Raw genomic sequence first — 25,109 nt, 5'->3', positions numbered from 1 at the left:
AGCCTTGAATTAGCTGGTTGGGGCTTGTCAGATGAGTGAAAATTGTAAGTTGACGTCATTGTTTCTCTGTTACCTTAGGACCCTTTGTGGAGGAGTTGTTTGAAGTGACGTCTTGTTACTTCCCTATTGATTTTACCCCTGTAAGTAGCACCTTTTATTCATTTGTTCATTTGTTCATTCATTGATTCATTCAAATATTCATTGAGTACCTCCTGTGAGTCAGGTCCAGTTCTAGGCACTGAGGACGCAGCAGTGAACAAAGGAGACAATCTGTGCCCTTGTGAACTTACATTTTAGTAAACTGGGAATGAAGAAGCATTGGCCATCAGAGGAGGGAGTCAATTCAGCGGGTATTTGGGGGTTCCTTAAGCTCCTTAACAACGTTCGTAGTGCCAAGGGCTACAGGATTGTAAAACATGGTTCCTGCCCTTGAAGGCTAAAACATTTAAGTAACAATATGAGATTATGGACCAAAACAAGTGGCGTTCTAATTGTTCAGAGAAGACTGAGTTCATTGTGAACTAGAATAGGCAGGAAATGACTTCACAGATGAGATGAGATTTCAGTTGGTTTCTAAGGAATGAGGATCTGATCCTGGAGTCTGAGGGGTGATCTCAGGCAAAAGAAACAAAATTGAAAAAACAAAGAAGACACAGTTCAGTGCAGTATACACAGCATGCTCTGACCATGACCCCCTTGGACCTTCCTCCTGCTCTGCATCTTGATTTCCCTTCTATTTCCAAAAATTCAGGATCTCCTCATTGTATGGGTATGCATGCATATGTGTACTGCAAGCATTAGTGGTTTTGAAGAAATGAAAGTTCTATGACAACAAACCAACCAACATCTGAGTACTGACTCTTACTGCCTTTAAAGTTACACAGCCATCTTTGCCGTGGGGAATTGCTTACCAGCTTATTCCAGTTGACACCATGGTCCTTAGGACCACCTCTCCTGAATTTCTCTTCGTCTCTTTTGTAATCAGTGTCACTTTCTAACTCACAAGAACTTGTTATGCCTTTGAAATCTTGAAAGCTCTTTGTTAGGCCACCAGGTTTCTCTTTTTGCTTTATTTTGTGTTTGTTTCGAAAAAATTATACATTTATATTATCCAAAACCTAAAAGGTGCAAAAGGGTGAAAAATCTATCAACCACCATTTCTTTCTTTGTTGTCAACCATTTTATCAATTAGGTCTGTATCTTACAGAACTTTTTCATCCATAACGTAAGCAAATGCTCCCCTCCCCCCACCGATGGCAGTGTATGTATGCACTTTTCCTGTACTTGGCCTTTTTCACTTAGTATATCCTGGAGAGTGTTCCATAACAGTATATAAGTTAGCTCTTTATTTTTTATGGGTGTGTAGTATTCTTTTCAATGGAAATACCTAATTAATTTCACTGGTCCTCTATAGGATAAATGTTCTTGCTAATCTTACATTGTTACAGACAACGCTGCAACTTACATATCCTGTACATGTATCATTTCACATATATATGTGGGTAGAACAGTAGCATAAATTCCTAAAAATGGAATTGCTGGAATACATGCATTTATAATTTGGGGGCAGGAAAGAATATGTCATTCATTTTTCTGAAATGTAATAGAGTGAACATGATTCAGTAATTTTTTTTTTAATTTTTTTTTAACATTTATTTATTTTTGAGACAGAGAGAGACAGAGCATGAACGGGGGAGGGGCAGAGAGAGAGGGAGACACAGAATCAGAAGCAGGCTCCAGGCTCTGAGCCATCAGCCCAGAGCCCGACGCGGGGCTCGAACTCACGGACCGTGAGATCGTGACCTGAGCTGAAGTCGGACGCTCAACTGACTGAGCCACCCAGGCGCCCCAACATGATTCAGTATTTAAAAGATAGAGAGTGAAGCCCCTTTGCTGCCAACCACCCATTTTCCTTTTAAAGATGATCATTGCCCCCAACTGCTTATGTATTTTCTCGGATATTCTACACACACACAAAAGTTATAATGATAGAATTTCTCGTTTGTGTAGATTTTTTTTTAAGAAGCTTTACACCCAACGTGGGGCTTGAATTCACGACCCCAAGATTAAGAGTCACATACTCTACCTACTAAGCTAGCCAGGTGCTCCTCAAGCAGAATTTTGTATGTTCTTCTGCACTACGGTCTGTATGGGAAGCAGAAAGCTCTTGTCAATTAAAATGAGAGACACCTGGCTTTAGGGTAACTATTTCTATCAGAAATATTTTCGGGGGGGGGGGGCCCCCGGGGGTGGCTAAGTTGGTTGAGCGTCTGGCTTCGGCTCGGGTCATGATCTCACGATTGGTGAGTTCGAGCCCTGTGTCGGGCTCTGTGCTGACAGCTCAGAGCCTGGAGCCTGCTTCGGATTCTATGTCCCCCTCTCTCTCCGCCCCACCCCTGCTTGTGCTCTGTCTCCCTCTGTCTTTCAAAAAATGAATAAACATTAAAAAAATTTTTTTTAAAGAAATATTCTTTTTGTTGTTTTTTTAAATCTGTTTATTTTAGTTTCTTATATCAGAAATATGCTTTATGGTCTTTGCATCATCATAGTGGATCACGTCAGCATAAGTGATGGTTCCCTTGATTTTCACTATGCATGTACACTCACTCTAGAAGGAGGGCTGGGCAAACTTTTTTTTTGTAAAGGACCAGATAGTGACTATTTTAGGCTTTCCAGACTATCATTTCTGTCACAACTGTTCAATGCTGCTGTTCTAACAAAAATGGCCGTAGACACTGGAGTGTGGTACAGAGTATAGCAATAAAACTTTATAGACATGGAAATTTAAATTTCATATAGTTTTCATATGTCACAAGATATTATTCTTTTGGGTTTTTTTTCCCCCAACTATTTAAAAATGTAAAAACCAGGGGATTAAGAGTACACTTATCTTGATGAGCACTGAGTATTATATAGAATTGTTGTATCACTATATTGTACACTTGAAATTAATTTAACATTGTATGTTAACCACATTGGAATTAAAAGGAAAAAAATGTAAAAACCATTCTTTTTTTTTTTTTTTAATTTTTTTTTTTTAACATTTATTTACTTTCGAGACAGAGAGCATGAACAGGGGAGGGTCAGAGAAAGAGGGAGACACAGAATCTGAAACAGGCTCCAGGCTCCGAGCTGTCAGCACAGAGCCCGACGCGGGGCTCGAACCCACAGACCGCGAGATCATGACCTGAGCCGAAGTCAGCCGCTTAACCAGCTGAGCCACCCAGGCGCCCCTAAAAACCATTCTTAACTTGGCCATACATATAGTCTCAACTGGTTGCTTCCTACTTGTTATGCAAAGTAGATATTAAATCTTCCTTTACCATCATCCTCAGGATTCCTTTATCCTTCCTCTTGGATCAGGTACCCTATTTTCCCAGGCCCGCTACTGCACCTACATCTCCAAGATTAGGGACCTCTGTCTTACCCTCTCCAGAGAATTAAACATCCAGATTCTGCTGAAGAAAGGGAGGAGCTAGGAAGCAATCTAGGTGGTTCTCTAACCCCACTCCCAATTCCAAAGGCACCTGGTACTGCCAGTTGCAAAGCTTTTTGAGTAGGCGTTTCCCAAGACTACTGAGGATTCAGACTGTTGTCTTGGCCTTGTTAAGTCATTTTCTTATCCTTCTTTCTAGCTTCTGAAATTTTATTGCTAACATCTCTTAACCTATTTTCCTCAACCTTTAGCTTTATGTCTTGTTTTAATTATTTTTAATTTTTAATTATTATTATTTTTAAATAATCTCTACACCCAGCATGGGGCTTGAACTTACGACCCTAAGATCCAAGAGTCACATGCTGTACCAACTGAGCCAGACAGGTGCCTCTAGCTTTATGTCTTTTGTTTTTTTTGTTTTTTTTGTTTTTAACGTTTATTCATTTTAGACACAGAGAGAGACAGAGTATGAATGGAGGAAGGTCAGAGAGAGAGGGAGACACAGAATCCGAATCAGGCTCCAGGCTCTGAGCTCTCAGCACAGAGCCCGACGCGGGGCTCGAACTCACGGACCGCGAGATCATGACCTGAGCCAAAGTCGGTCGCCCAACCGACTGAGCCACCCAGGCGCCCCTTGTTTTTTTTGTTTTTTTTTTTTTAATGTTTATGTATTTATCTTAGAGCATGAGCGCACACACAAGCGCAGGAGGGGCAGAAAGAGAGGGAGATACAGAATCTGAAGCAGGCTCCAGTCTCTGAGCTGTCAGTGCAGAGCCTGACACGGGGCTCAAACCCACAAACTGCAAGATCATGACCTGAGCCAAAGTTGGATGCTTAACTGACTGAGCTACCCAGGCACCTATAGCTTTATGTCTTAAAATCCTTTTGCTGTATTTTTGGTGTTTGTTTCTAAAGAGGAAAAAGAAAATCTGATACACGTCTTCAGACTGGCTTTTTGACACAGAAACCATCAATGCTTTTTATGTTGAGAGAATTATACCTTTTTTATAAGAATGAGAAAATAGAAATGTCCATCAAAGGGGAATTATTTAAATAAATTGTGGCTCAACTACACAATGAAATAGTAACAGTCACAAAACCTAATGTTATGAAAGAATAATACCACAGAAAAATGTACCTTATTAAGCAGGAAAAAAAAGATCATAACTCCGGGGCCCCTGGGTGGCTCAGTCAGTTAAGCGACTGACTTTGGCTTAGGTCATGATCTCCTGGTTCGTGGGTTCGAGCCCCATGTTGGGCTCTGTGCTGACAGCTTAGAGTCTGGAACCTGCTTTGGATTCTGTGTCTTCCTCTCTCTCTACCCCTCCCCTGCTCATGCTCTGTCTCTCAAAAATAAATAAACATTAAAAAATTAAAAAATATAAACCCTATCTTCAAAACAATTACAGTTTTAAAAGTATATATATCTTAAAGGGAAAACAATGTCTTCTAACATACAGTCATAGGATATATACAAAGAAGAAAGTAACATACCAGAAAGTTGAGGTGTTTGTCTCTCAAATGATGAGATGATAGATCAGATAGAACATAAATGCCCAACAGATAGAAATTCCCAAGGAGGAACATGTGAGAGTAAGCATGTCTTCCTGCTGGGGCCTCCTATCACACTATTCTGCCAGACTGGGTATAAATATCACCCTATTCTGTAGGGTTGCCAGGTTGAATCCTGTGTCCAAGGGTGGTCTGAAGAGTTGTGCAAACCCATGGCCCTTTTCCCTTTTCCAGCCACCTAATGATCCCCACGGTATCCAGAGAGAAGACCTCATCCTGAGTCTTCGAGCTGTGCTGGCTTCTACACCGCGATTTGCTGAGGTGGGTCTAGCCAAGGTTAGGTATGTAGCCTTAGCCCAAAGAAGGCTCTGAAGAAAGAATACTAAGAGTATGGGAAAAAGAAAGATCCAGTATACGTTTTAGGGTATGGCATCCCGCAAATGTCTTAAGGCTTGTGTGGCAAGTATCTTCAGACCTTCAGAGTAGAAAACTTTACCATATCTTTGTTTAAAATAATAATCCAGTCGCTATATGGTGCTCTCTTTTGAAATCTTGTAGTGTTGCCAGCTAGCCCACTTTTCAGGTTAATTGAGAGTCTGGCCACAGATTGGCAGGAAGGTTGGTTTACAGTCACAACTCCTGATTCAACTGTAATTCTCTGATGTAGGTCCTACCCTGGGGACTGGTGGCAGTAAAGACATAGTTGGCCTTGGCACTGCTACAACATTACCCATCTCAGACTTCACTTCTTCCTTCTCTCCCACAGTTCCTGCTGCCCCTGCTGATTGAGAAAGTAGATTCTGAGATTCTGAGTGCCAAGCTGGATTCTCTGCAGACTCTGGTGAGTGGTTTCTTTCTTTCCAGGGTCCAGCTGTCTAGACAATTCAGGGGCTCTAACGAATATAGCAGAGAGCCAGGGAACATAATCCAGTGGCCTTCATGAGAGGGATAACCAGAATCTGGGCTTATATGTTGGCCTAAGGCAATCCCTCGCACCAGCTACCTGTCTGGTCCCATAGTAACTGAGTGGCAGCTGAGGAAAGGCTGAACTCTATGCTTGTTTTCCATCAGTCGAGATGAACTTCCATTTTTCTGTGACCTGGATACGACTTCTGTGAAATCCTGCTGGTTCTATTGCTGAGAGCCATGCTCCTTCAGGTGCCATTCTACTGAGGTGCCTGCATGTCCTCGGAAGTCTGATTGTGTAGATAGCTGATGCCTGCGCTTTCCTTGGCAGAATGCTTGCTGTGCTGTGTATGAACAGAAGGAACTGAAAGACTTCCTCCCCAGCCTTTGGGCTTCTATCCGCAGAGAGGTGAGTGTTTATTAGATAAACTCACTACTGTTAACTCCCAGTTGCCGGACATGACGGGAAATAACACAGCCTGTCCTTTTCCCTGTTGTTGGCCTGGTTATTCAGCAAGCCAGTAAGCGGGCATACTTCTGGTTGAATGACAAGGGAAAGGGTCAGCTGTTTGATGATGGCACATGATCACCTTTGCATAGTGCCCACTTCCTGTCCTTCCATGGTAAGGAGCACAGGTCGTGGTGCATCTGGCACCATACTGAATAAGAGGGGAGAAGAAGAGACTCGGGAAAGGGGATCCCAACAGCCCCTGCTCAAAGTTGGTATCCTGTTTCTCAAAAAGTATGTGTATCAATTCTAGTGGGACCAAGGACTTGGTGAGAATACACCCATTGAGAAGAAACTCACTTGAAGGGTTAATTTCTATGGCTGTACCCTAAAGGTTCTCAAACCCCACTCCCCAAAGGAAATAGGCAGTGGGTGGGTGGGCTCTCACCTAGTGCAGGCTCACCTCAGTAGCCATGGGATCCCTCCCTGACAGGTGTTCCAGACGGCAAGTGAGCGGGTGGAGGCGGATGGCCTGGCAGCCCTCCACTCCCTGACTGCGTGTTTGTCTCGCTCTGTGCTGAGGGCTGATGCCGAGGACCTCCTTGACTCCTTCCTTAGCAACATTCTACAGGGTAATGGGACCATGGCATCCAGAAAAGGGGTTGAGTACAATAGAAAGGAGTTTCTTAAGGCCAGTGACCTTTCATGAGTAGCCCCCCATGTTCAGTGACTTGGGTGCTGGAGCTGTACTTTGATTTGAAAACAATTTGAGTGGTAACTGCTAGCAAACTGTCCCAAGTCTCAATCTCCAGCTCCTGTAGACTGCAGGGGAATCGGGCAGCATTCAGCCTACTCCCCAGGTCTGTGATGTGCTGCCTCTCTAGACTGCAGGCACCATCTGTGTGAACCGGACATGAAACTGGTGTGGCCTAGTGCCAAACTGTTGCAGGCAGCTGCAGGTGCATCTGCTCGGGCCTGTGACCATATCACCAGCAACGTACTGCCTTTACTGCTGGAACAGTTCCACAAGCACAGTCAGGTAAGGAAATGGAATCTTTTGAGGAAATGGTGGGACCCTTGCTAGGATCCTTTTCACAGAGAGGGAGCTAAGCATTGAGCTTTTCCCACATAATACATCTTGGGCTTTTCTCCTGTCAGCTTCTTCTGGTTCCCTTGTTCACTCTTTCTGACACTGTTACATAAAAGGATAATTTTCCTCACTTCCAGAGGAGCAGGACTGAAATCCTTTAAAATATTCTTTGACCGCAGTACCCCTTAAAACATTACAGAGCAACCAGCGGCGGACAATCCTTGAAATGATCCTCGGTTTCTTGAAGCTACACCAGAAATGGAGCTATGAAGACAAGGGTGAGGTCACCTTCCAGGTGTGGTGTCCTGGGGGCTGCTGAGCACTGTATTCCTATCAAGGATGGCAGGCAAGGAATGCTACAGAGAGGTACTCTAGAACAACAGCATTCCTGTTGTTCTGAGGTTGTAACACCAGAGCACACTTACCAGATGAGGCCCGTTTATTTTTTCCTAGACTACTTCCTGGACACCCAATGGATTAAGCTCTTTGAATCTTGCCCCAAGTTGTCTTTGCATCACTGCTGAGTCAGGGCTTCTCTCTAACCTGGACTCCGTCTGTCCTAGATGAAAGGCCGCTGAATGGCTTTAAGGACCAGCTGTGCTCACTGGTGTTCATGGCTCTGACAGATCCCAGCGCCCAGCTTCAGCTTGTTGGCATCCGTACACTCACAGTCTTGGGTGCCCAGCCAGGTACACTTGGGAGAAAGAGAAAAGAAAGGGTATTGGTTCCTTCCTTGCTATTTTCTGTCTTAAGAGAAGAGCAATCCTAATTCCCTGGTTCTCACTGTAAGTCTGGATGCTTTGGGATTTCTAATACGACTTTTGGAAGGGTTGTGGTGGCTACAGAGGAAGAAAGATGAGGTTTGTGTTTCCTTTTAACACAGATCTTCTCTCTTCTGGGGACTTGGAGCTGGCAGTGGGTCACCTGTACAGACTGAGCTTCCTGGAGGAGGACTCCCAGAGTTGGTGAGAATTGAAAGCAGCAAGCTGTCACAGGGCTCTCTGCTTCTGACCCTTGGCTCTCCCTAAGGGAGTGGGCCTGTGCTTGGTAGAGCCAGAGATTTCAGGCTTCTCTTTTTTGGGGGGCATTACGAAGCCCTATCCAACTTAGTGGTGTAGATACTTGAGTCCTGCTCTTCAGCAAGGCAAGCTTGGCAGCCCACGCCCCTGAATCTGCCCGATGGCTGGCCTAGGCAAGAGAACAGTGGGCCAGGGCTTAGCTATTGCTCATCTGCCTTGTGTCCCCAGCAGGGTGGCAGCACTGGAAGCATCGGGAGCCCTGGCCACTCTCTACCCTGTAGCCTTCAGCAGCCACCTAGTGCCCAAGCTTGCTGAGGAGCTGGGTAGAGGTATGTGTCTCTAATCTTCGGTGGCTCGCCCCTTCCCAGGGATGTTTGGGGGCCTTCATGCATGCCATCACACAGTGAAATCCTGTCTCCTGGGTTGCTTGCAGGGGAGTTAGATTTGGCTAGAGGGGATGAGCCTGCCAAATGCTCCCGGCATCTGCGCTGTCTACAAGCCTTATCAGCTATATCAACACATCCCAGTATTGTCAAGGAGACCCTGCCTCTGCTGCTACAGCATCTCTGCCAGATGAATAAAGGTAACTACCAGGAATAATCATCAAGGAGCTAGGCTGAATGGGGAACCGTAGGCACATTCAGAGTTGATGTCTCTAAGGCAGTGGTTCCATTTGGTGACTATACATCGGTAGAATCACATGGGAACCTTTAAAAAATGTTGCTGCATGGGACTCAAACAACTGTAATTGAGTGCCCAAGTGAATTTGATACGAAATCAGAATGAAAAAGCACCACTCTAGGGCCATGGTTACTGAATGTCCATCAACCAGCAGCTTGGGCATTGTCTGGGAACTCGTTTGAAGTGCAGAATTTCAGGCCCTACTGATTAGAATCTGCTTTAAACAAGATTTCCAGGTAACTCCTACACACCACTGTTTCAAGGCATAAGTGACAACAGTCACTGCTACTGTGAGCCTGTGCATGCCCCACCAAGGGCTCTCACTATAACTTCCTCAGCTCCCAGCTCTGCAGTGCCCAGCCCTGCAGAAGATCCAATGGATGTTCCAGCACCTGATACATCTCAGAGTGTGGCTGGAGTTTGACTCCTGACTTTGCACTTACTATAACCCTGGAAAACCACTGGTGGTTTTATTTAGCCTCCACATCCTCCTCTATAAAATAGGGGAAATGATACTTCTAGGGTTGTTGTGAAAACTGAGAAAATACGTATGAGTGCTTCTGTTGCAGAGCTGACACAGCCAGTTCTGCTCCAAAATCTGAGTAGGTAAAAAGAAACAGCCAAAAGAATGACATTTCTTGGCTCTTTGTCAACCACTCTTGGACTCTTTAGTCACTCATCTTTGATTATTTTTCCCATATTCTGTATCTGAAAGATCTGGAAGTGCTTTTAAGAAAACTTTACAGAGAATACTTTGTTACTACACAGGGTATATGGTTGCAGGAACCAGTGAAGTTATTGCTGTCTGTCAGAGCCTCCAGCAGGTGGCAGAAAAATGCCAGCAGGACCTTGAGAGCTGCTGGTATTTCCATCAGACAGCTGTACCTTGCCTGCTCGCCCTGGCTGTGCAGGCTTCCATGCCAGGTAACTTTCTCCACCCTGCACCTTCTCTGTCCCTCCTCTGGGCTTCAGCCTTCCACTACTGGTGAGCAGCACTGCCACTTGGAGGCTACCACTGACATTACATTTTGTCCCAGCAGAGGCTTCTTTTGAATCCTTTGTCTCCAAAGTGAAATTTCACTTCAAGCAAAGGATGTCAACCTGACCAGTGGCAAGAATCAAAATCTACTCGTGTTAGCGAAACTCAGCAGGATGCACACCTTTTTTTTCTCAATAATTGCTATGTAATTAGGTAGCATTGGGCTCTGGAATCAAGCTGACCTGGTTGGGTTTCATCTTCAACTCCACCACTTGTTAAGTGAAGATATTTAGCCTTTGTAAGCCTGTTTCCTCGCTTAAAAGGGGAAGAAATAGCGTAAAATCTGTATCACGGGGTAGTTAGTAAGGATTAAAAAAAAACATGTGGTGCTTGGCAACAGAGTACGTAGTATGTATGTATGGCAGCTCCACGTATGTAGCTGTTATAATAATAATGACCCCTGACAATACATCAGTGTTATCTTTAAATTTTGGAAAAAACTAAAATAACTATTTCTGAAGTTCAGAAGATCATAACAACTAGATTTATTTTCCACGTTGCCCAGTCTGAGGACTGCACAAAGTTCTCAAGAGTTCTCCGTAGCCCATGTTAACCATTCCTGTTTCTAGTGCCGTGCTCATGCTCAGGGCCACAGCAGTGCTGGGAGACAGGTTTAAAACTGATGTCATTGTAACTAGAGTCATGATGATGACAGGATCTAATCATCTGAACCACAGTCGTGGCCTGGTGATTGTGTGTGTGTGTGTGTGTGTGTGTGTGTGTGTGTGTGTGTGTGTGTGTGTGTGTGTTTATTTTTCAGAGAAGGAGCACTCAGTTCTGAGAAAAGTACTGTTGGAGGATGAGGTCTTGGCTGCCATGGTGTCTGTCATTGGCACTGCCACCACCCACTTGAGCCCTGAGTGAGTAAAATCATTGATGTGGCTTGACCATAGGCAGGATAGCAGTCTTAGGAAGAAGCAGCAGATAGTTGCCTTCTGAGCTATCTTTTACCCAGAATCAAATGTGGAGGGAGTTGTTTTGCTGGCAAAGTAAGAGGAAGTGGCTTTTTAGCACCATGGATTAGGGGGTAGGGGAGGCACGGGCTAATGGTTCTTAGCTATAGATGTGCAGAAGAATCACCTGTGGACTATTTTTGAAATATATGTTGCATTCTCTCACCAGATTGTAAGCTTCAGAACAGGGATTTAATCGGATTCACTGCTAAATCATCAGGGCCTAAAATGGGAATGGTTCTTGGCACATAATATATGCTGAATTAGCATTTGTTGGATGCATGAATGATCATGTTCGGGCCCATTAACTCAGTGACTCTAATGTGAACCCAGGGTACTTCAGAACCCTGGCTTCTTGGTGATACCTAGTCCTCTACCCCCAGCTTAGCTGCCCAGAGTGTTGCCCACATTGTGTCCCTTTTCTTGGATGGCAACGTCTCCTTTCTGCCTGAAAACAGCTTCCCTTGCAGATTCCAGCCATTCCAGGTGAGGGTCTGATGGACCAGAATGGGGAGAATCTTGGGACTTTCCTTCAAAATTTTAGGGCTAATCTGGGATAGGTTCGGGGCAGAAAAAAGCCTCTTGCTAGCAGGACAGGCTTGCTAGGGTTTTTCTCCCTTTACAGGATGGCTGCTCAGGGCAGAGGCGGCTAGTTGCATTGCTTATGGCCTTTGTCTGCTCCTTGCCTCGAAATGTGAGTACATTTGGGGAGTACCGTAGTTTAACCCTGATGAGGGGAGGTAGATCCCAAGTGACTTCTGGGCAGAAATTTGTCATAGGCTAAGCTGATCTTCTGTTTTACTCACTGGAGAATTTAGCTCTCATCCATCTTGACCCCTGCTGCCACTTTTTCTTCTTCTTTTTTTTTCTCCTTAAGTTTATTTATTTATTTTGAGAGAGAGAGAGGCAGAGAGAGTTTGGAACTCCACATTGTCAGGCTCCACATTGTCAGCAGAGAGCCCAACGCGGGGCTCGATCCCACGAACCGTGAGATCATGACCTGAGCCGAAATCAAGAGTCGGACGCTTAACCGACTGAGCCACCCAGGCGCATCCCCGCTGCCACTTTCTACTGCGTATCTCTCGGAGTTCAAGTGTTCTCTGCGTGCGTTACATGGTCAGGTTTTATGTAGGTGGAAATCCCTCAACTGAACCAACTCATGCGGGAGCTTGTAGAGCTGAGCTGCTGCCCCAGCTGCCCCTCCTCCTCCACTGCTGCCGCCAAGTGCTTTGCAGGACTCCTCAACAAGCTCCCTGCAGGTACTGAAATAAGGCTGGGGCGGGGAGGGGAGGGGGTGGGGGGTGCGTAGGGAGCCTCCTGGAATTAATTACTGATGAAATCTTGGAAGCTCAGTCCTCCTGCCCTTTAAAAAAGGAGCTGCTAATAATATAATAGGGCCTCCTAGGGGACAGCCCTTGGGACAAGAGTCAAGACCAGAGCTGGGCAAAGCATTACAGGACATAAAAAGATAAGAAGGTTCAAGCAGAGTGCTCTGTCTAGGTCTGTCACCCTACTCCCTACAGGGAGCTCTTAGAGATCATTTTTTACTAGAAGCAGACCACTCTTTCCGAATACCAGCACCCCTGCGTTATGAGATACTAGCCTCTCATGCTAGCATCCTAGAGCTGAGTGGGCAGAGTCACAGCCAGAATGATACTGTTCCTTTCTGATGGCCTCTCAGGGAGCTCTGTATTTAAATGATTTACATCATTTGTTGGTAAAGAAGAAATATGTAGCCTCTGCATCAGTGTTTCCTGTCTTATTTTTAGGGCAACAGCTAGATGAATTCCTGCAGCTGGCAGTGGACAAAGTGGAGGCTGGCCTGAGCCCTGGCCCCTATCGTAGTCAGGCCTTCACACTGCTTCTCTGGGTAAGGTCCCAGAATGGATTCTAGTTAGACAGTTCTGTCTGGTTAAATAAAAGTCTCTCCATTTGACCTTGAACCCTAAACATGCTTCTTGAGGTTTTGGGGTTTGAATGTCATGCATGCCCCTGTCAGACCGTTCTCTGATTACAGGTAACAAAGGCCTTAGTGCTTAGATATCATCCTCTCAGCTCATGCCTTACAGACCGGGTAAGTCTTTTCTGGAGCCAGGAGAGCCAAAGACCTAAATAGTAACTTCCCTGTTGATCCTTTTCCTCCCGGAAACCACTGCCATCCTCCTCATGGGTGTTGAAAATTCATTCTTCTCTCCTGATGCACCTCTTTTCTCCAGCTCATGGGCCTCCTGGGTGATCCAGAACTAGGCCCAGCAGCAGCTGATGGCTTCTCTCTGCTCATGTCTGACTGCACTGACGTGTTGACCCGTGCTGGCCATGCTGAAGTGCGTATCATGTTCCGCCAGCGGTTCTTCACAGATAACGTGCCTGCTTTGGTCCAGGGTTTCCATGCTGCTTCCCAAGGTGAGAAGGGTCTAAAAGGCCCTAAATATATACACCTTTTCTCTACTCAGGTCACATTCCCTAAAATAATTTAAGACGTGAGTGCTTCTTTAGAGCTACAGTGTGATCTGTACCTAAAAGGCTAAACTTCCAGAATCTTGTCCCACTTTTTTCCTTTGATAAATCTTGCTTTTTCTTAGCTTGAGGTTTTTGTTTGTTTGAACCTCTTTCTTGGCGAATGTCCCAGCTTCATCAGAGATTGGAGTTGAATGTTCAAACTGTATGTCTGAGACCAGTTTCTTCCTAAGCTTTTCCATGTTTTTACAGATGTGAAGCCGAATTACCTGAAGGGCCTGTCTCACGTACTTAATAGGCTGCCTAAGCCTGTACTCCTACCAGAGTTGCCCACGGTGAGCCCTGCAGCCAGAGCCTCAAATGGGGACTGAGTCACTGCCCCCGGCTGGTGCTAGAAACAGGGGGGCAGGGAGGTGGAGGAGAAGCAGGCTTCCCAAAACTGCCTTTCTTCCGGCCCCTTAGCTGCTCTCCTTGCTGCTGGAGGCCCTGTCTTGCTCCGACTGTGTAGTTCAGCTCTCCACCCTCAGCTGCCTTCAGCCTCTTCTACTGGAAGCACCCCAGGTCATGAGTCTTCACGTTGACACCCTTGTCACCAAGTTTCTGAACCTCAGCTCTAGTCCCTCCATGGTGCGTTGAGCCCCAGCAACTCTTTGGCACCTACGTCTCTCCTTCACGGGTCTCCCCTCACCCCTGCCCCTCACGGTTGTGTTCCAGGCTGTCCGGATTGCCGCATTGCAGTGCATGCACGCTCTCACTCGCCTGCCCACCCCTGTGGTGAGTACCTGAGATGGCTCTTTCTGGCCTGGACACTTCTGAAAAGAGCCAGACAAGCACCTTTTTTGCCTTAGTCAAACGGGACTGACCACCCTGCTGTGTGATTGAGGTGCAAACTGCGAGGTACGCACAGACATGGATGTACCTATAGTAGAACGGCCATCCTGCCACATAGCACACTCTGGAATCACTAAAGGAGAATAGGAAGAACGTTGGTTGTTGAGTCAGAGAAGCAGCCCTTTCGGTTGCCTTGGCTGAACAAGGCTGTGGTTCTTCTAACTCCACAGCTGCTGCCGTATAAACCACAGGTGATCCGAGCCTTAGCCAAGCCCCTAGATGACAAGAAGAGACTGGTGCGCAAGGAGGCAGTGTCAGCCAGGGGAGAATGGTGAGTTTCGAAGTCATGGATGAGATGGGATTGAAATGAGCCTCATCACTGATGCCGCCAACCTTCTTTTTGCCTACAGGTTTCTGCTGGGGAGCCCTGGCAGCTGAGCCCTCGGTCCTGGCCTACGCTGTTCTGACAGACAATCTAACCTGAAATTACTAACTATCGAGCCATGTTGCCCAAGGCAGGGAGACCACTGGCCTCTGATTGCCTCTCCCCAGGCCTCTGTTGCATGGCTGTATAGGAAACATAGGAATCCTGATTTCTAATGGATTTGTGAAGTTAACTGAGTGTGAGACTACTTGTGTTTGAGGAAAGATCTTGGTCTTAGGGCTCTTCCATTTATTTGTCAGAAAAAGGGAGATATGCTGCTGAGGGGTGAATGAATGGCACACGAATGTGGCCCTGAGGACCAGGGATGATGGATGTGTGTGTACCTGCTGGAGAATAAAGATTTCTTTTGGTAATGGGGCTGTCAGATATTTCCTCCTCCCCATTCATGCCTCAGTGGCACATAACCAGAGCACCAGTGCATAAGCTATAGGAACACTAATGACAGAGACTGGCCAAGAATTTTCAGGGTATCCACCCCTCCAAGTAGAGCATAGGAAGCATGACCAGAACACCCACTCACTAGGTCTTGACCCTGACTTTTCCCTTCCTCGCCCTAAAGTAAAGGCAATGAAAAGCTGTATATCTTTAAAAATCAAATACCTTTATTTTTCACCTTCAGCAGCATGTGAGAAGTGGCAGTGACCTCAGCAGTAGGCCTGGTGTCTTTGCCCTGTTGAGGAGCCAGGATCTCCGCTCTACCATTCAGGTGTTTTCTCAGACAGTACGTGGAAGAGATGGTGGCCAACCCCAGTGCTGGAACCTGGAGGAGGTCGGGGTCAGCACCCGGCAAGGTTGCTAGCTGCCTAATCTCCAGTCTGGGGCTGGAACTTCAGTTTGCCTGAGCTGAGTAAAGGGACATCAGTCCTAGGATTTCTCCACATCGTGCCTGGTTCCTGCAGTGGCCAGCAGATTGGTCCTTGGGTTGTCCCTGCATGGTACTCTAAGGCAGGTCCACTGATTCTTTTTGCCCAAGGATTCCAAGAAGCTGTCCTTGGAGGCCCTTGAGACAATGCAGGAAGCAGAGTGGCACACAGGTTGTGACAGACACAATCCAGCTCACACTGCCATCACAGAGGCTGAGTGAGCAGTCACCCAGGGAGGGGGGTCCCAGGTCATTCCATTCCCATGGGGCAGGTGACTGGAAGGCAACAGCACCCGAGTAAGCCAGTGCCTACAAGAGAAGATAGAATGTCCCTGAGTTCCAAGAGTTCTTGGTCTTCCTTCCTGATCCTCATTCCTCAGCAAGGAGTCAAGGTATCCTGAAGCAACTTTGGCATTAACCCCAACAGTAACAAAAGTTCTAGTATGTCCAATGTGCCCTTTGGTGCTTTTAGAGGTTTCAAAATAAACCTCTAAGGGATCACTGCAAGGAATGACAGGCAGGAATGTAATAGGGACAGGAAAGGGGGGAAGGCAGGTACTTCTGGTCACCTAGTTATTACTGCCTTGGAGTTGCAATCTGAAAAGTGATTTACCCTGATCTCTTGGGCTAAGGGAGCTAACTTCATTTTTTTGGTCTTAGGACCTCTGTTAAAAATAGACTGCTGCAGTCCCACACGTTGTTGGTTTGAACTCCAGACACTACCATACCAATGCAAGGAGATGGGTGGTCACCATATCCTACCTAGAGGTCCCTTACTGACCACTCACTGCTTTCTCAGGATTCTGTTGTGTCATCTGTAAGCCTCATGCGCGTATACCGCAGTTTTGGCCCCTAGCCCCTTTGGTTCAAATGAACAATGATCTCTACTCCCAGAGTCTGGATTTGTATTGTCCTGTAGGGTAGCCACTAGCCACACGTGCCTATTTAAACTAGTAAAAATAAAATGTCAATTTACGGGTGCATTAGCCACATTTCAGGTGTTCAGCAACCATATGTGGCTGGTGGCTAACGTCTTACACAGCACAGGAAAAGAACATTTTTTTCTCTAACCATAGAGAGTTCTGTTGGACAGCACTAGTCTAGATGTTCTACTTTACCTTCCTGTGTCCACACCCAGGAATACCTTCCAGTTGTCCAAGCAGCCATAGTTGTAATGATTCCTGAAAACCTAGAGCCAAGAGAAATACAGGTTTCTACAAACCCCTTTTATTTACTCCCCCTCCTAATTTTCAAGCCTAAATTGGCTAGCTAAAGCTCAGCCAGGTGAGTTCTGACCTTTTATGATGCCTGCCCTTGTTGGCCCTAGACTGTGACCTGTTTTCAGGACAGCGGGATCAGTTACCCTCCACCCCAAGCCCCCTACTCACTCTGCCCTTGGCCTGCAGCCGACGTCTCTCCTTCTTGTTGATGTGCCTTTCGATACTAGTCTCCCCTCGACTGATGAGAACAGCATGCCATACAGTTAGGGCACCCAAGGCAAGTGCTACAGAACTAAGAAAAGAGGGGCCAAGGTTGGTGGGGAGGTTACAAGTAGGTATGAAATTGAACTGAGCTATAACGATCAGCTAGAGACCTCTCTGCTGAAGTCCCAGCCTACATCCTAGGTGAGTTCTTACTTCACTACATCTATAGAAAGCATCAATGAAAATGCGTCAACATGAGCTAAGAATAAATTAGGTGGAAAGAAAGGTGGGGGAATTAAGTCTGTGTTACTAATAACAATGTACCATACTTCTTAAAATACCTGTGCTTAGGAAACTGCAGCGGGTAGTGAAAACAGCCAGGTTAGAACGGGCAGCATGGAATTAAGATCACAGTTCTCCCGTTCCCAACTGTGTATCACACAGCAACTCACTTCACCTCTCCTCTTCAGTTTTCCTCACCTGGAAAATGCAGTGCCCTACCTGGAAGCAGTTTAACTTACCTTGGCACATAACACTCCATGCTAGCATCCTCAGTGTTCCCTGCCCCAAAAGGCTGAAGAAAATGAAGCACTGACTCTTTGCCAAGCTAAGTTACACTAAGAACAGCAGCAGATGACACAGGCATGGGACCCTGCCTACACGTGGGCACTGGAAAAGGTTTTTCTGAAGCTGTCCCCCATTTAAACCATCAAAAAAGAGTGTTAAATACCTGCACAGGAACCAGAGGTAGACAAGACTCTTGTGAGTCACCCTTTCTCGGAAGGAGAAGGTGGGTGGTGGGGTCTGGTGATACGTCTAGGAAAAGAGAAGAGCAAGGTGGCTCATTTGCTGTTGATCTCCAGCACAGCCCCCAGCACCTGCAGGCAGGGAAGTGACCCAAACCCAGGATGAGAAAATAGGGAGTTAAGCCACAGAGGAGTCAGGGCAGCAGCCAGATGGGTGGGCCAAGCCCGGAGGCATCACCATGTGGACAAACACTGGGCAGAGCGGGTCTGGACAGGATGGCAAAGCATAGGAGGAGCTGACCCTGGGCCTTCAGGTTTGACAACACAAATGGGGCTCCAGGGGAAGCCGCTCTGCTCCCCAGCTAGAACTCCCTCGGTGTGTGGCTGCGATCCTCAAGAGGAGGCTGGGCCCAGGCCCAGAATGCGAGAACAAGCAAGGAAAACGGAGTTCCACTAAGGACTAAAAGGACAGCAGAGGTTAAGTGGTATAATCGTGAGCCCAAGACGTCTCCAAATAAGGGGTCCTCACAGGCCTGGGAGAAGGCCTGGCATGGATGCCGAAAGACCAGGAGCAAAGAGTGATCAGACTGGCCCAGCCTGGTCCCTGTCCCCTGGAACCCCATTACACAGACTAACACAGACTCCTTGCTGCTCAGGCTGTCTCCAAGGCAGAGTCCCCACTCAGCCCAAAGAAGGTGATGATGGGATAGAGAGCCCAAAACTATCTCAAGCCAGGGACTTCCAGCTTGTCCCCAGGCCACTTAGTCCGCCCATGGCCCACAGCCTCCCAGAATACCCCTGGATCCAGTCTCAAGAGGCCCCTCAGCCAGCCTCTACAACTCCACTAGCAGGTGGGCCCCCGCTGCCTCAGCAACTCTACCCCCTGGCCTGAGCAGCAGGAGGCAGTGGCGTGGGGACGGCCCACCTGGTTGGCAACCGCCTGTAGTTTGTTCTTGTCGAGCTGTTTCATTTTCTAAGGGGATGGAAAACAGTGCTGGTTATACACTCAGGCCTCTAGGGTAGGGGTGCTACCAGCCCCACTCCTTAGGGACAGATTCCACACCCCAAAATTCTACTGAGCTGCCCTGCTCCTAGCTATGGGCTCACCTCGATGGCAGCATAAGCTTCCCGGAAAAGGTCCCAACTTCCGTAGCTGCAGTAGACACAGCCCAGAGTCATGAAAAAGCAGAAAGAGAAGAAGTACCGATGGTTATAGTGGCCTACACAGTTGTTTAGCCAGGCTGGTGGGGGAAGGATTAAGGACAAGATCAAACACACAGCTTCAGGTCTCTCTGGTTCATTCTTGCTTCATGATGGCATCATCCAAGCACAGGGCCTCCAGTCACCAAGAACTATTTCCCGAAGGCAGGAAAATATGGGACTATTTCCAGATGTTAAAGCTTTTCAGAGCCCTCACAAGGCCCACCGGGAAATCATGAAAACTGAAATCCTTAAGCAAAACGAATCTGCCAATACTTCAACCTAGCTGGTGTCAACCAGCCATCTGTCTGGGACAGCAGAAGGGGACCGTTGGTTCTATCTGGCATGCCCAGTGGACAACCTGAAGCCCAAACATCTCTTTCCATCCCACAAACGTTAATGTGGTTAGAATAGATGCCTCGCTCCAAGATTGTCCCATAGAACCTGTAAGCCTCCTGCTTCCCTCGGAGATGGCCAGCCCCACCACTCCTCTCCTAACTTTTCATGAGCCCAGTGTTCTTTGAGGGAGGCTAGAAGCCGTGGTTGTGGCCCTTCGCCCAGTGCAGGTGGCTGGAGCTAAAGGAGGCCTCATGCAGAAGAGATAATAAAAGGATACGGCAGTGATGATCCATCTTCAGCACACACCTGTGAGGGAGGGACACAGGCTCTGTTACGGTGGCCAAGGTTCTCGAGATGTCAGTGCCAATCCTTTCCTACAAGGACCAGCATCCTGCTGAGGTGGAAAGGGCACAGACTTTGAAGACAGCCAGGCCTTGCTTCAAACCCTGTTTCACTAGCTACGTGAACTAGTAGCTTGGACAAGGTTAACTCATCTCTCTGTTTCCACAAGCGATGACAATACCTAACTCACAGGACCGTTCTGAGGACCAGGCGTCATGACATGAGGGTGCACTGCCTGGTGAGAAGACTTCATAAACATCTTCTCGGACTCCAGGCCTACATTTTGCCCTAGGGCTTCAGCAAAAGGGTCAAAGCTGGGGTTCACAGCAAGCAAAGCCAAGACCCACCTATTGCAGATGCTGCAGTGGTGTGTTCGGGCTGGCTTGGGGTAAATACACTTCTTACAGATGGAGACCGTTGCGATATCATTCCTACCCTGTGCAAAGGGAGAAAAGCATCGTGACAACCGTGGCAGTGAAGCTGGGTACCTTAAAAGATACCAAGGCCCTCTCGCTCCCCCACGCCTAGGACTGGCTCTCGCAGCCTGCAGCTCTCTCCTTCCGGTATGCTCCTGTGGGGACCCACCTGGGGTGGGTATCCAGGTGGAGTGGTGATGGCCTGGTAGTAATGGAAGACGATGAGGATCAGATTCCAGTGGCTGTAGAAGAAGTGCCAGCAGAGCCGTGGCACTGAGTATGTTCGGAGGATGAGAGGCAGGACACACAGGTAGGCGATGGCCACAATGGAGCTGGTCAGCACGATCACCAACACCACGAACACCTGCCAGCACCAGTGAGGTCAGGTAGGCAGTGAGAGTTTGCCAACACCAAGAGTAGACTAGGGAATTTCCCTGGGGTAGGGGGCTGGTATGGGTCCCAAACCCAGTGTGGGTCCATCAGATTCATGTCCTTCTGCTACCCCAACACGTCCCTTTTCCTGCTCCCTGGGCATCACTCACCACCCCACACCAACGGATCACGTTGTCCACCAGCCAGTAGATAGGCTCAAAGGCAGCATCGACAGCGGTGTCACTGCCACCAAAGGAGTTGTAGAGCAGGGAGCGCAGGCAGACCTTGCCATAGCGCCAGCGCTGTACCAGGCCCCGGAGCAGAGGTGGGCAGCGGCGCCTGTAGCCCAGGAGCAGAAGCAGGCGCAGGCAGAGGCGGGCGGGGCCCAGCAGCAGGCTCCGCTGGCCCCGCATGGCTCCTAGGAGAGCATACCATTGTGAGAAGCCACTCTGGTCCTGTCCCTCCCTACCCCACCAGGGAGGAGGCCCAGAGCACCAGCTTAAAGGCAAAGACCTAAGGCCCAGCTGGGCCAGTCACCAGCTGTGAGACATAGGAAGTCACTCCACTTCTCAAGGGAATGGGTGGTGCCAATGCCCCAACCAGATTACGTGGGGTAGGGTCTGGAGGTTCTGAGCGTGCAGAAGTCCTACTTACATTACACCACTGGGCGCACAGCAAATCCAAAATGATGCACTCCTAGAGTAAGGGGCCAACCACAGTAAAAGGCTGAGGGAAAGGCAGGCAGCTCCAAGCCAAAGCAGGGTTTTTTGGAGTTCTCTTTGTAGACAGACCATTGGGTGGAGCACAGCTGACATGCACAAAGCTGCCACCACGCCTCTGTGGGCACGGCCACCACAGCAGAGGATTCTCAGGGTATCCCGCCTGCTCTAGACCAATGACCCACCTCCTAACAATTGCTCTTCACCAAGGAATGGCCAATGGGGGAGTGGGTACATCATATGTTGATCCTACATCTAGATCTTCCCTGGTACTGAGTCTTAGCAAAAGATATTCCTCTTTCTTACTTCCTCTGAGCTGATGTTACAGGCCACCAGACCCAACCTGGTAGCATGAGAGTCCCTGTCTTCTGTCAGGACACCTCAGCTACCCTCTGCATGACATAAGATGCTCTGTCTCCAATTCCAGTCCCAGCCCCACCCCAAGGATACAAAAGCCAAGAAAACTTCAGTTTTTACGGCAGAATAACACTACAGGCAGGAAACACTGGCAGTGGGAGGGGGGCCTTCCTGCTGTGGCTCATGGAGACCAGAGAGCCTATCCTCTCAGTGATGAGTCTCCTTGGCCCAATTCTACTTCGATACTCACAAGTCTTCTCTGCAGCTGCTGCCCTTGGCCCCAAGCTACCCAACCAGCCTTCCGAGCTCTGCAAGTGCCTTCTCCTCTATGTGATTTCTACCTCACCCAATAGCCATGGGAGGTCAGCTGCCCAGGTAATGTCCAGAACTAAAGTCATGGATTCCGTTGATGATAGTCTCATCAATTCTGCAGATTAAAGCCCTTACCAGAAAAGAAATTATCCGATTTCCCCCTAGGGCTACTGTGTCCTCAGCAACTCCACTGACTTATTTAAAAGGCAGCTCAAAACCCAACAGAAACTGGAGGAGGCTGCTCCACTGTAGGGATGGTTTCCGTTCAGTAACTGGAGCAAGGTACTCTCCTTGCACACTGGCTTATCACAAGAGACCTTTCAAAGAAAACACTTTGTAACCTCCTTCTACAAGTTCTGTAAATGACCTAAGGCAAAGAGGAATCCAGCAGACAAGGCTAACAGAGAAAGAGAGATGATGATTCAGTAAGGACCTACTCTCTGCATCAGGATGAAGAAACTGGCCATTCCCATCACCTCCTAGGAGCTAAGAGAATTAAGGAGCGGTGTAGAAAGGGAGAAAGTAAAAACTCAACCTTCCTACTTCCCGAGTTGGAGTCCTGTTTGTTAGAACCATGATATGACCTGAAGCATGAATTTTCTTTTTCCTTTTGAGTTTAATTTATTTATTTTGAGGAGGGAGGGGCAGAGAGAGGGAGAGACAGAATCCCCAAGCAGGCTCCACATAGTCAGCAAAGAGACTGACATGGGGCTCAAACTCACGAACCATGAGCTTATGACCTGAGCTGAAATCAAGAGTTGGATGCTTAGTGGGGCGCCTGGGTGACTCAGTCGGTTAAGCGTCCAACTTCAACTCAGGTCATGATCTCACGGCCCGTGAGTTCAAGCCCTGCATTGGGCTCTGTGCCGACAGCTGAGCCTGGAGCCTGCTTCAGATTCTGTGTCTCCCTCTCTCTGCCCCTTCCCTGCTCACGCTCTGTGTCTCTCTCACTCTCAAAAATAAATAAATGTTAATAAAAACTTTTTAAAAAGAAGAGTTGGACACTTAGCCGACTGAGCCACCCAGGCACCCCTTGAAGCATGATTTTTCAAAATAGTGTACAGCCAGAGTCAAATGTAAGAGTGAGCCAAAAATTTTACCTCACAACAAATCCAAGTGACGTAGACTGTCCACGCCATTGTTCATTCCCTTATGGTGGCTAATGGAAAGTTTCCTATTTGCTAAAATACTCTTTATAGCATTAACTTGCAAATAAGATGCATTCCTCACCTTTAATAAACATGAATTATATGCCATTTCTCCTGTCTCCAAAAACAAGAAACATTCCTTTTCAGATTCTCCACCTCCCATATTGTTCTCAACCACCTCTGGAATTCCTGACTGTATAGGAAATGCCTGCCTTAAGGACTAGACTTACCAACTCTCATCTATCCCATAACATCATTACTTAGGGTTCAATTCTGCCCTTAAGTAGTTCTGTGACCTTGGGCAAATCACCCAACCCTGCTAGAACTCAATTTCCTTGTGTTTCCATTCAGTGACAGGGTAGAGTTAAATGCTAAGGTCCTGTCCAGCTCTAATCCTTTAAGATTCTATATATACACTGGGTTAAGGTATAAATGAAATAGTTACAAATGCTTAGCACAATACCTGGCTCACAGAAATACTCAATAAGTACTTATTGAATGAACGGAGGATGCAGAAATGGTGAGGTTGATCAGATGTCTATCTGTGCTTACAAATAGCAGCAAGTGCACTCCTGCCAATGTGGTAACACTAAATAAGTATCTGCTACTGTCATTCTTCATGATCAGTAAAAAGCAATAGAAACCATTAGAATCACAGCACTTAAGAGCTTAAAGGGATTTTATAAAACAAATCCAACCAGAAATGAACCCAAACATGTGAACTGAAAGTTTGTAGAGCTACAGATCAGATTTGAGTGAGGGGTCTGAAGCCAACCCCCTGTCGCTCATTTTAGCTAGTGGGGTTTAGGGGGTATGGAGATGCCAGGGAAGAGATATTTGGCCCATGGGGCCACACTTGAACATACAGAGTTCCTCATTTCTCAGGAAATTGAACCACAGCAGAATTCAAAAAATTGTGATTTTGTGTGTGTTGTGGCAAGAGCGTGAACATGGGAGAAAACAGAGCAAAGCAGAGCTTCACCTCCACCCCAAGCACAAGCCCTTAGCACTCTGATCCCTCGGTAGTAACCACAGACCATAGTGACTTCTGGCACCAGATTAGAGGGGATTGAAGGCCATAGCACTCCCCTCTTTCCAAGGCTCTAAGTCACCATCTGTTTTCCAAGGGGAAACTGGATTGGTGGGGGCTGGAGGGTTTGCACAGGTTAGGTTCCAAAGCAACCAAAAGGCAAGGGAAACTGAAATGAAAGTCATAGCAAATCTCAAGTGGACAAAGATGCTGCTCTCAGGATGTTTGCTGTCTTAAGCAATAGTTGTCAATCATCAGTAAGAGTAGCATTCTACTCATGTGCAGACTTTCGTTCCGAACTAACATATGCTTGAAAAAGTTAAGGATGGGCCCACATGACCTGAGCTCCGTTTGCGAGGATCCGACTGCAAGATCTGAAGCTGCAGTCACAAAAAGTCTTTATTTCTGAACGAGGGAGGCGTGGTCAAAGTGCGAAAGACTGGAAGTAAAAAAACCTTGGGTTCCGGTTTGGGCTCTACCTTGAACTATCTACGAGGATCCTGAACAAGTTAAATCCTATCTCTGGATCTGAGTTTCCAAATCTGTGAAATGGGCAAGTTGGGTTGGCCTCCGTCCATGCTCCACGCTTTACAGCTGCCCGGAGGGTGCACTCCGCCAGGCTGGGCACGGCCGTGCTGGGCGGAGCAAGGAGAGAACAGGAACCCGGACTCGCAAAAAGGCCCCAAACAGGGCCCGACCCTAGAAAAAAGGGCAAGACTGGGGAGCAAAGTCCGCGGCTCCGCTCTTACCTGCCGCCTGCCGACTCCCCAGTCAGCCAAATGGAACCCCGCAGCCTCCGCCGCCGTTCCCTGTCACCCCCTCCAGCTCCGCAACCCGGCCGGGCCCGACTCAGCCCAACCAACCATCCTCTACCAACCCCAGCACCAGCCAGCAGCCTGGGACCCGCCGCCAGCCCATCCTGGACCACAGGCGCAAGCGCAAGCGCAGGCGTGTCGGAGCCCCGCCCCCGGACTCGTCCCGGGGTAACCTGGGAAATAAAGTTTCCCGGAGGCTCCGATGATCAC

The 25,109-nt window shown here is 47.6% G+C and overlaps 2 protein-coding genes across 8 annotated transcripts in view; one reads left to right on the top strand and one right to left on the bottom strand.

The window, feature by feature from the left end:
• Nucleotides 1-15,170, top strand: part of MMS19 (MMS19 cytosolic iron-sulfur assembly component) — a 34,247-nt gene extending 19,077 nt beyond the window's left edge. For 2 of the 4 annotated variants that reach the window (XM_040486039.1, XM_040486042.1), the window contains 24 exons: nt 79-140; nt 5,183-5,269; nt 5,715-5,789; nt 6,186-6,263; nt 6,796-6,934; nt 7,187-7,341; nt 7,592-7,670; nt 7,956-8,081; nt 8,276-8,357; nt 8,640-8,740; nt 8,845-8,994; nt 9,861-10,016; nt 10,892-10,991; nt 11,468-11,570; nt 11,710-11,778; nt 12,217-12,343; nt 12,854-12,954; nt 13,102-13,158; nt 13,301-13,487; nt 13,794-13,876; nt 14,004-14,168; nt 14,256-14,315; nt 14,603-14,703; nt 14,783-15,170. In XM_040486039.1, the coding sequence (XP_040341973.1) occupies nt 79-140; nt 5,183-5,269; nt 5,715-5,789; nt 6,186-6,263; nt 6,796-6,934; nt 7,187-7,341; nt 7,592-7,670; nt 7,956-8,081; nt 8,276-8,357; nt 8,640-8,740; nt 8,845-8,994; nt 9,861-10,016; nt 10,892-10,991; nt 11,468-11,570; nt 11,710-11,778; nt 12,217-12,343; nt 12,854-12,954; nt 13,102-13,158; nt 13,301-13,487; nt 13,794-13,876; nt 14,004-14,168; nt 14,256-14,315; nt 14,603-14,703; nt 14,783-14,810 (2,471 nt within the window). In that variant the 3' untranslated portion in view covers nt 14,811-15,170. The remainder of the gene's footprint in view (nt 1-78; nt 141-5,182; nt 5,270-5,714; nt 5,790-6,185; nt 6,264-6,795; nt 6,935-7,186; nt 7,342-7,591; nt 7,671-7,955; nt 8,082-8,275; nt 8,358-8,639; nt 8,741-8,844; nt 8,995-9,860; nt 10,017-10,891; nt 10,992-11,467; nt 11,571-11,709; nt 11,779-12,216; nt 12,344-12,853; nt 12,955-13,101; nt 13,159-13,300; nt 13,488-13,793; nt 13,877-14,003; nt 14,169-14,255; nt 14,316-14,602; nt 14,704-14,782) is intronic. The other 2 variants (XM_040486040.1, XM_040486041.1) reach the window with 2 other exon arrangements.
• Nucleotides 15,171-15,397: 227 nt separating this feature from the next.
• ZDHHC16 (zDHHC palmitoyltransferase 16) lies at nt 15,398-25,022 on the bottom strand. Of its 4 annotated transcripts, XM_040486045.1 has the most exons (11): nt 24,834-25,020; nt 20,689-20,936; nt 20,316-20,510; nt 20,078-20,166; nt 19,666-19,694; nt 18,957-19,090; nt 18,775-18,822; nt 17,834-17,919; nt 17,068-17,191; nt 16,798-16,868; nt 15,398-15,988 (listed from the first exon to the last, which is right to left on the bottom strand). In XM_040486045.1, exons 2-11 carry the CDS (start codon nt 20,929-20,931, stop codon nt 15,874-15,876), a joined length of 1,134 nt encoding a protein of 377 aa, XP_040341979.1. In that variant the 5' UTR covers nt 20,932-20,936; nt 24,834-25,020; the 3' UTR covers nt 15,398-15,873. The 4 variants fall into 4 exon arrangements, with proteins under 4 accessions (XP_040341979.1, XP_040341982.1, XP_040341981.1 ...); XM_040486048.1 differs by lacking the exon at nt 19,666-19,694 and having other exon boundaries at nt 18,957-19,002; nt 24,834-25,022; XM_040486047.1 differs by lacking the exon at nt 18,775-18,822 and having other exon boundaries at nt 24,834-25,021.
• Nucleotides 25,023-25,109: the final 87 nt, after the last annotated feature.

The sequence above is a fragment of the Herpailurus yagouaroundi genome, unplaced genomic scaffold (genome assembly GCF_014898765.1).
Source record: "Herpailurus yagouaroundi ecotype Mexico unplaced genomic scaffold, PumYag 163, whole genome shotgun sequence".
Lineage (NCBI taxonomy): Eukaryota > Metazoa > Chordata > Mammalia > Carnivora > Felidae > Herpailurus > Herpailurus yagouaroundi.
Note: the sequence above shows the minus strand (reverse complement) of the source record. Positions and strands in the feature narration are given on the sequence as shown.

Excerpts from the sequence above, each read along its gene's own strand:
- ZDHHC16 (XM_040486045.1), bottom strand. The coding sequence starts at position 20,931 with ATGCGGGGCCAGCGGAGCCTGCTGCTGGGCCCCGCCCGCCTCTGCCTG. Across the intron at positions 16,869-17,067 it reads GGCTGCAGGCCAAGGGCAGA|GTTTTCAGGAATCATTACAA; the intron begins GTGAGTAGGGGG and ends TCTTGGCTCTAG. Across the intron at positions 15,989-16,797 it reads CTGGGTGTGGACACAGGAAG|GCACTGGCTTACTCGGGTGC; the intron begins GTAAAGTAGAAC and ends CTTCTCTTGTAG.